General features: G+C 49.2%; 1 protein-coding gene across 1 annotated transcript in view; it reads right to left on the reverse strand.

Annotated features, from left to right (window-relative positions):
• The window catches only part of LOC149362829 (techylectin-5A-like), a 39,752-nt gene extending 31,010 nt beyond the window's left edge, over positions 1-8,742 (reverse strand). Inside the window, exons 1-2 of the mRNA XM_089573264.1 lie at positions 8,592-8,742; positions 2,697-2,839 (exon numbers count right to left, since the gene is read on the reverse strand). Of these exons, the coding sequence (XP_089429390.1) occupies positions 2,697-2,839; positions 8,592-8,721 (273 nt within the window). The 5' untranslated portion in view covers positions 8,722-8,742. The remainder of the gene's footprint in view (positions 1-2,696; positions 2,840-8,591) is intronic.
• Positions 8,743-10,141: the final 1,399 nt, after the last annotated feature.

Genomic DNA, 10,141 nt, shown 5'->3' on the forward strand with positions numbered 1-10,141 from the left:
GTCTGTCTGTCTGTCTGTCTGTCTGTCTGAAGTATGATCTCTTGCCAGGCTGCCTACCTGCCCACATTGTTGTGGAAATTTTGGATATCAAATCTCACAGGTTATCTCCGCATGCAAGGGTATCTTCTGGGATGTTGCCGTCAGCACTTGAAGTGTTCGGTTGTAGTGACGGGTTCGGGCGTCAAGGGTGTTTTCAATGGTAGAAGCTTCAACGGCAAACTCGCGACGGTGTTTGGAGGATCTCGGATCAAACCGGCGAACAGTTGCTATTTTATGCCGCGCATCAGAAAGTTGAGCTTCTTTTCCTCAGTCATGTCAGGGTTGGAGCGCCTGAAAAGGCGGTTCATTTCGTCCACATACGCAGTTACGGTCTCGTTTGGGTGTTGAATTCGTGACTGCAGCAGGACCTCCGCTCTTTCCATCGGTACGGCGCAATTGAATGTACCCACTAGCTGCTTCTAGAAGGTCGCCCAGGCCGTGAGGAAAGATTCGTGGTATTCAAACGACGTTCTGGCAGTGCCGTCCAATGCAAAATATACATTTCGAACCTTAGCGCTGTTGTCCCAGGCGTTCAGCGCTGCCACCCGGTCGTACATACATGTCCAGCCAGTCTTCCACATCGTCGTGTGGTTGTCCACGGGAAGTCGGTGGCTCACGGCGCTGGCGAAGCACGACGGGCGTTGGCTGTGAGCCAGGTTTCATCGTGAGGGGCATAGCTGGATAGCAGGTCAGCAGCTCCATCAGATGTCACGTTGTGGTGACTGCAGTCGGCGAACAGGAAAACAGCGGGAATGGCTTCTAAACGAAACTCTTTATTTGGGCTGACTTGCACCCGCAAAGAACATAATCACTCGGTGGCGGCGTAGCAACAAGCGTGTTCGGCGGTCGTCGAACAGAATGCCGGCCTCTCTCGGTCAGGCTCTTTTTAAAGCTGATGGCGAACTTTCGAGGTAAAGCTTGGAAAGTTACTACAACACTCTGTAACAACGTAGAATCGGCTCCGCCTGGATGCGATCAATCGAGAAAAATCTGGGCGTGTCTTGCATCACAACGCGATAAAGCGGCGTGCTGGCAGCTTTGAAGAATGAACAAAGACTGCAAACATTCGCGGGAGTATATACCAGTGCTTCAGGTAAGCTGGTCACTAAATTCTAAAAGTAGGGTTTCTGACGTAACGAGAAGCTTTTTGCGGCATAGTAATACCAAAGTTTGCGTATGTAAAAAACCTGGTGAATGATGTTAACCAGTAAAGTTATTAACTAGTTCTAAAAATTGACTTTTTCATTATTACCGATAGGAGCATGGTTGCGATTAACTATTGTTAACCGGCTTTTAGTAGCAGTCACATAAGTTTTTAGAATTTAGAAAACGCGATTACTCTCGCCGCTGTGGCTCAACCAATTTTGGCTGTATCGTACCAAACCGCATGTACTTCTGAGAAATATGCAGGCAAATGCAGTGCACCTGAGCAGTCTAAATCGCCTAATTACCTATGCCGTTAAACATCAGAACATTGCCATCGCCTAAAATAAAATTCACTCCGATAAAGGACCGTGAGAATTGAAATGAAACTGATTTTTAAATGAGGCACTTTTGGTCAGCGCTTTATGACTTTGACTGGATTTAAAATGTCAAATAAAACATATCTGACTTTCTAGCGCACAGTAAACATGCATTAGCGCCTGTGTGCTTTGCACTTCTTCCAATCTGTTTGAACCTTTTACAATATAGTTGCCATGAACAACGTTTAGTGTTACCATATTTCCAGCATTGTTATTATACAGTGCCGTCAGTTCCCGCCATTCCTATGTCCATTGAAATCTGTCGTGACCCGTGTACTCGTGATGTGAGTACACGTTAAAGAACCCCAAGCAGTCAAACTTCCGGAGCCAGTCACTACGGCATCCCTCATAGCCTCAGTTGCTTTGGACCTTAAACCCAATAAAAGCAAACCCAAGCCTATTCCCATTCAGCAATTAAGATTCCACAAGTGCTCGCGCTGTTATGACGTTCAAAGAAATGTCACACGTTGTTGCTAGACACCTTTTGTAGATGCCGTTCGGTCGACGTTATAGAGTGCTAAGAATATATCAACAGAGTTCACTTCAATCACTCTGGAATATTGTCGGCACATTGCCGATAGGGCGTCGTTACACCAATTGTTGCTAAGCCTATGGTAGGAAGTAGAGAGACTTTCGATGAACACGAGCGTTTTCAATGACAGCGGCCAATTTTCGGAAGAATATCGACAGGTTTTTGCTGGGCCAACTGTCTTCATATATAAAAGTCAATCATATGAAATCTAAAGGCTTCATATGAATAGGATCTTTCTGAATGACGGTGGCGACTTCTCGGATAGTTGTCAATTAGTTGTTACTAAGATGTATATAGATTGCTTATCGATAGATATTTAATAGTTTGGTAATTGGTTCTATAGCATTAGTCAATATACATCCTGCTGAACGTCACTGAAAGTTTTGTAATGCAACCAACTACAGAGTGCCTGCTTTCACCAAACTGCTTCTTTCTTGCGCGTTACGAACACGACGGCAGTTCTGGTGAAGAAAGCCAGGTAATTAGTGGCTAATTACTATACTCCAAACAACGTTCTTCAGTACAGCATGGCAAGTTCAGCACTTCTGCAACAATAATGAGCATACCAAGTCCTCTCCGCGTAGCTATGTGGATTTACTTACCGTCCACCCTCCCCCGTCCGTTTCCATGTCGCAGTACACAGCCTGTCCCGCCATGGCATCCGCCCTCGGAAAGATAGTGTAGACTCCGCTGGTCGTCTGGCCCGCGTGCAGGTGGTCTGTGCAATGCTTCGGCTGCAGGTTGTCTGCGGATATTGTCCTCGTATCCACAGTCTGATTCGATCTTGCATCACGATCTTTATTTCATATCAGTTTCAAATCAGCTTCTTTAATGTTTGTATAAACTGCGCGAGCACATCGGAGGCATACGCATCTAATATGGCCTAGAATATCTCCTGAGTTACGGGAAATTCAAAAGGTGTATCTTCTTTGTTTCCATCAGCATCAATACATGATGGTTTGGTTTGGTTTATGGGGTTTAACGTCCCAAAGCGACTAAGGCTATGAGAGACGCCATAGTGGAGGGCTCCGGAAATTTCGACCACCTGGGGTTCTTTTACGTGCACTGACATCGCACAGTACACGGGTCTCTAGTATTTCTCCTCCAAAGAAATTCAGCCGCCGCGGCCGGGATCGAACCCGCGTCTTTCGGGCCAGCAGCCGAGCACCATAACCACTGAGCTACCGCGGCGGCGGTGCATCAATACATGAATATGCACTCGGTTGCTCCACATGAGCGCTTCCTTCAGCTGTCACTAAAAGCCTCCGCCGTCTTAAAATTTTCTTGCAGAGAAATTTATCACTGAGAAGTACTTGTGGTTAGTTTTGTCGGTGCGTATTTAGGAATGACTTAGGAGCGGAAAAATATGATCGCGCTGACACATGTACAGCGCCAGTCCAGTTTGCGCTCCTATGTCTTTCCTGTGTTTATTAATGTTGTTACAGAGCAGAAGGCGGTCGCAGCGCGTAGAACCACCGAAGAACTGACAACACGAGGCACAGGCACTAGCCACACAAGGAGCACAAGGCACCGGCCACCACGATAAATTCGGCCAGCGAGCACTCGCACAGCACACAAAAACTTCCTCAGTGTCGTCACCACTAGGTGCGTTTGTAGCACTATCATCGCTAACTGTTTATTAAAAAAACCCTGAAACGTTTTTAATTGGAATACTTAAATAAACAGATCAGTAGAGGACTTCTTTTTGAGTTTTCAAGCTAAGTTAAAAGCTCTTCGTGTACCTTACAATTTAAAAAGAATTCTTAAAAAGTGCTGCTCGCAGTAGCTCGCAACCGATTAGGGCTACACCTCACCGCGCACCCCTACCCTGATGACATCAGCGGCCAGTATGGTCTAGCCTTGTCATCAAGATGGCGACGGTGAGATGGGGCACGGACGGGTGCAATGCTAAGCTGTTTTCTTTTTTTCTCTGGCACGTTGGCGTGCATGAGTTGTGGAGGCCGAGGAGGAGCGTCATTTTCAATCGGTGATAGCTTTCTTCGTAATGATCGGCGCCAGCTTAAACATGTTTGCGGTGCGCCGACGAGTGATAGAATACCGGTCCTTCGTGCTTTTCCTGTCCACAATATATAGAATTTCATGGTCCCTTTAAGATAAGCAAATTTGCTATGACCACCCACAGCTGCAATACTCTTTCTCATCCTCATTGTCAATCCGTGTTGCATGGTCACAAAGCGCCCCGGATATGCCTACCAACGTGCCTGCTGGGGCCGTTATTTTCCTACCCATTATACGAAATCTGCGCAATCATAGACCGCTTGCGCAACTGCAGCTCTAGGGAGCAAGAGAGAACGACTTAATCTGAGGGACTGCTAGTAAGGTCTAAGATGTTGTTGGTCAAGGCTGTGGGGATCCGATTATTCACGTAACACCAGCGTCACAGCCTTAAAGAAACGCGCAGGTCTCCAGGATTTATGTCTCCGCCGTAAAATTGCACGACTGTCACTTTTTCATAAACTTTATCATCATCCATCACTTCATAACGACTTTTTTTCTTTGCCTACTTCGATTTTTGACCGCCGCGATCATCCCTTTAAAGTTAGACGTTTCACGTGCAGAACATGTATCTATGCGCATTCATTCTTACCACGCACAATATCTGACTGGAACACTCTGCCTTCACATATCGCAACCACCACTGATCCTGATAAATATTTTAAACTTATATCTTCAATAACTACTGCTTAACTCTTCGCATACATTGTTATTTTATTTGTTCATGGCTTCCTTTTTTGCAGGGTTTGTGACTACAAAGATTCATTGTATTAGTGTTCTGTTTGTATAATTTTAATAATGCAGTAATCTTCGTTCTTTGCCGCGCTGCCATTCTTTTGATTCTTTTGCTTACTTATATGTCATGCAAAGTGTCTTATTTGTGCTTTTGATTGATTCTTTTGCTTACTTATTTCATCCAGTGTGTCTTATTTGTGCTTTTGTTGTTTGTTTTATATTTGTGGTTTTTCTTTTATTCTGTTCAACTGCCTGTGCCCCCCCCCCCCCCCCCCTATGTAATACCCTCTCGAGGGCCTTTAGGGGTATTCTGTATAAATAAATAAATAAATAAATGCCTTCGTCCCCTGCGTTCGCTTTCCCGCATTGCACACCCCACTGTTGTTAGCTCCCCCCGAAAAGCACTCCTCTCGGTTCGGTTACTTTTAACTAACAGGGGAGGGCGCTCGCGTCGCAGCGACACTAAAGTCACTGGAACTCTGAAAGTACCGCAGCTGTTTTCTCTTCGCCGCCGCGCCGCCTATTGGCCTGTTGCGATCACGTGATTAGGCGCCTCCATAGATGGTCCACTCGCTCTAGGAGCCGACGGGGCGCAGTGCTTCCGATGGGGTTGGACTGCGTGTTTTACGAAGTAGCACGTTCAGTATCGCATCTGTGTGCGTGCGTGTCTCTGTGTGCGTGTGCGCGCGCGTGTCTGTGCCTCTATCTGAGCGTATGTCTGCGTGCGTGTGCGTGTCTCTGTGCGCGCGCGTGTGTGTCTGCGCGCGCCTGTATCTGTGTGCGCGCAGTGTGCTGCGCGCGCGTTTGTCTGTGCGTGCGTGTGTCTGTGTATGCGTGTCTCTGTCAGTGCATGTGTCTGCGTGCGTATCTGTGCACCGCGTGTGTCTGTGTGCGGGCGTGTATCTGCGTGCGTATCTGTGCACCGCGTGTGTCTGTGTATGCGTGTGTCTGCGTGCGTATCTGTGCATCGCGTGTGTCTGTGTATTGTTGAGAACGGGGCCGCGCCACCACCTCTGGAACCAGTGTTAAAGATGGGGCTTCTATCCCACCGCTGGAACCAGTGTTGAAGACGGAGGGGTCCTTGAGATGACTAACTCGTTTAGCCCCACAGGTACCGGCTCCGAATGACGTTGTCGGACTGCGCTATCGAGGAAACTGTACAAGAGGGTTTATTCTACATATTTACAGAGGAGAATGGAATCGAATCGAATGCAAATGCTATGCAATGCTCCGATCACACAACAACATCCCGTTAAATACGGTTCGCGTTCCCCAGATCCCTGACTGGGGAACTTAGTTCGAATAACGTTGTCCAATCGGATGGGCCATTGATGACGCTGGCGGTACCACCCACGGCACGGGGCGGTGCTGAAGCTCTCTCGCTCTCTCACAGCTCGGGGGATGAGAAGGGGAAGACAGTCATCAAACACAGATGCGTAACCTTGATCACTGCCGCAAGTTTTCTGTGCGTTGCCTCCGTGGGAAAGCAGAATCCCGCAGTCTTCTCGCAGGTGGTTGAACCTTCTCGAACTCCCCCGCCGGATGGCCGAAGCACGAGACTCCTTCGACACAGCGTCTTTCAATTAGCAGCCTCGCTCAGCGTGACCTTGCGTAGCATCCTCCCGTTCGGTGACCCGAAGGCCGACTCGGCCAACGTATACCGCTGTATACAGCTGCTTCCGCCGTGCTTCCTGTGCATCTCTGCTTTCACCGTTGCCGCTGCTGTCGCAAGCTGTCGCCGCATCTTTGCCTAACGACGACACTCGTCTGACAGTAATTTCTCCCAGGTCCGTGGGACACAGCGCCCTTCGATCGGTTCGGAGGTTCGGTGATTTGGAGTTCAACAACCCCGTCCGTCGTCGTCAATGCTTCTGCCGCCGGCGCCAGGCCTCGTCATATCCCTTGCTTTGCGATGAGTCACACCCGGCTCCTAGGACCACGTTGCCCACTCTTAACAGTATGCGTGTCTCTGTCAGTGCGTGTGTCTGCGTGCGCATCTGTGCACCGCGTGTGTCTGTGTGCGTGCGTGTGTCTGTGTATGCGTGTGTCTGTGTATGTGTGTCCCTGTCAGTGCGTGTGTCTGCGTGCGCATCTGTGCACCGCGTGTGTCTGTGTGCGTGCGTGTGTCTGTGTATGCGTGTGTCTGCGTGGGTATGTGCACCGCGTGTGTCTGCGTGCGTGCGTGTGTCTGTGCATGCGCGTCTGTCAGTGAGTGTGTCTGCGTGCGTATCTGTGCACCACGTGTGTCTATGTGTGTGCGTGCGTGTATGTGTGTCTGTCAGTGCGTGTGTCTGCGTGCGTATCTGCGTGCGTGCGTGTGCGTGTCTCTGTGCGGTGTGAGTGTGACAGCTATAAATTTCTTCGGAGACGTTGCTTTACGAGATTTCGGAGAGCTCGTCGACTTTAGGGTTGCCCAACTGCCTCCCACAAGCCTCCGACCGGCTACTGACCACACGGAGGTAAGAACAGGCGGCAGGAAACAGTAAGCGTAAAGGGAACGTTTTATACGCAGCAGACTTCCAAGTGAACCGATTTACTAAAGGTTTTTCTATATCCCGCTGGTATGTACGCAGCCTGCCGGCTTTAAAGTTTTCCGGGTCCCGAAAACATGCATTTGCGAGCCTCTCGCGGAAGCGATAGGACAAGCCTGCTTCTTGCGTTGTTAGCTCACACGCGTGGGCTCAAGAATACGAGAGGCTGCGCAGCTGTCGTGCAACGCTTTCAAGGTTTTCGAAACCCTCACCTCATCTAAGTTCTCAATCATGAATACTTTCATTAATTTTTGCGCAAAACCGATGAACAAGGCCGCCGCAAGGGAGACTTTCTTCGCCTAGCAGACGACGCCGCGCTGGACCACCTCTGGCAACAACACCCCAATGTTGCCTACGCGCCACCCGCTGGTTGCGGTACTTTCAGAGTTCCAGTGACTTTAAGCGACACCAGCGCCACGGATGGCGTTTTGCTGCGCGCGCGCGAAGGAAAAATGGGCTCTCTTCTCCCTGGGCCCGGGAAGCGTGTTGGACGTTCACGCGCAAAGCTCCGCTCTTCGCCGCGGGCGTCCTCTTGTGGAAACGTGTTCCCCTCAGCTCGTCCCGTCCGGCCTCGGAGATATTCCCTTTGCCCTAGCGTGGGCGAACGTTCGCTCGTAGCCGTGCCGGTGAGTCGGACATCCTCGATTCCTCAGTGTATTTTGTTGCTAGCTGGCGTTATTGTTGTTATAGCAATAAATGCCTTGTTTGTGTCAGCCAGTGTGTCGTTCCTTTGTTCCCTCAGAGCAAGGCCCGCCGTGGTCGGCGTGCGCTCGGTAGCGCTCGCGACCACGGGGTGGGGTCCGCGCGGTTTTGAACTGTGTCAGCCGCGGTTAAACGGGGAGAACGGATTTATCTCCCCAGTTGAAAACCCCAGAAGGCGTGTTGCACAAGTGGAGAGGTCGTGTAGAGACGAACAGCTAAGGATTGTAGGTGGTGTGTGAAGAAACAGGAGCAATTAAGCTGTGTTAACATCATCAAAGGCACTTTGTGTACGAAATTACTCTCTGAAGCTTAACGTTCGCACCAATTTTTGATACAAACAGTTTACAGTATTATGCAACACTGATCCCACACCTGAATATTGATCTGTTTTTTATAAATACAACAGACAATATACCACTGCCAGCCGATCCTACGCCGTCCTGTTACTGAAGCGCTTCACCGCTACGCCCCGCTGCCATGCCGCCCAGGCAGCGACTCGAACAGCAGGCTTACCCTTGATGTCTGAGAGGACCGCCATGAGGACCTTGATGTGCACTTCCGCCTGGGCGATGGAGGGACGCACTGTGCCAGCAGCCGTCGCACTCATTGCGAACGCAGCGACGAGGACAACGAGCAGCTCCATGCTGGCTAAACGCCAAGCGAATCTTCCAGACAGCTGGTCAGCTCTATAGGCTTCCAATAGCCAAACTCTCAGCGGGCAGCTTCTGTACAACACAAGAGTAGACAGCACTTAAACCAACGCCCATAATAGTGACACTCCAAACCTGTTACAGACATCAAACATTAGCTTATGCTAGCAGGGCATGTAATGACCCAAGCAACAGCGGGGCACCGCGATCGCTGCAAATGTTTCTTGCTACCGATTTGGCTGTATAAATATGCTCTTTTGCGGTTCTGGTGTTTTGCTACTGTTTTATATTGGTACAACAGCAATAAATGTTGTCATAGCTGTCGGAGTAACAGCCCGAGAAACACATCAATGAAGAAATTTCCTAATAACCAACTGTGAGAAGCGAAGAGCCTTACCAGTTACGAAAAGCAAGGCCTCCAACGAAAGCGACAGAGCTCCACGTGGGTTTCAAGAAGCGCGCTGCGCCGAGGCCATCCTTTCAAACGCTAATCTTGGCTTCAAATGCTGGACGCCTCTTAAAAGTGTGTTCGCGACATTCGACGGAAATGCACTCCATCCCACCCCAGGCGCAGCAAAATATCTGCCGAGGAAATGAAGTAAGTGGAGAGGAGATGCAGTGTCCTTGATGAACAAGTACGCTGACAGGCGTCGGGCGGTGCCAGCCGCTTCCAGGGCGTCATCGACTGCATGAGAGGGAACCCCTCAAGAGCCTGCGCATTGTCCTCGCCCTCTAACTTAATCTCGTCTCACTGGCTGCCCCACCCCCGCCGCCGATTTGCTAGGAATCACATTTTTTTCTGGAATATTTCATTCAGTGCGTGATGCTGCTTTTTATTTCACCACTGCTATCAATAAAACTACACTTAAGGAAACATTATTAGTTAGTTCAAAGGACTTTTTTTTTATTTTCATTGTCTCACTGCCTAACAAGCCTTACTTGCTTCAGCTGCCCTGCCCCTTTCTTTTTCTATTTTTCTTGGAAGACACAAGTTAGGTCCTATTTTTCCCATGTAGTTCGAGCCATATTTTTGGCCCGTTTCTTCAAAAACTACATCTCCTAGCTGATTACCGTTTATTTTTCAAAGCGGTAGCTCTACTCGATGAAAAAGTATAGTTCTAGTCCGTGTGCTTGTATGACCTTCAAATGACATTGTGATCAATTTCAACAACAGCCATTTCATTGACTTCATCTATAATAAGGGAGTAATTACACATTGACATCCACCCGAGCGCAGCCATAAGGTTGCAAAGAAAAGCTATACAGCTGTCTCAGAAACTTCGTAGTTAAAGAAAAATTCGTCCTGGTCCGAGGTTCGAACCCGGGACCACCGCTTCACTGGAGCAGTCGCTCTACCAATTGAGCTAACCGGGACGGCAAGCTTATGGTAGCAGGCCATAAGCTTGCCGTCCC

The sequence above is a fragment of the Amblyomma mixtum genome, chromosome 2 (assembly GCF_055824585.1).
Source record: "Amblyomma mixtum isolate Tamu chromosome 2, ASM5582458v1, whole genome shotgun sequence".
Taxonomy (NCBI): Eukaryota; Metazoa; Arthropoda; class Arachnida; order Ixodida; family Ixodidae; genus Amblyomma; species Amblyomma mixtum.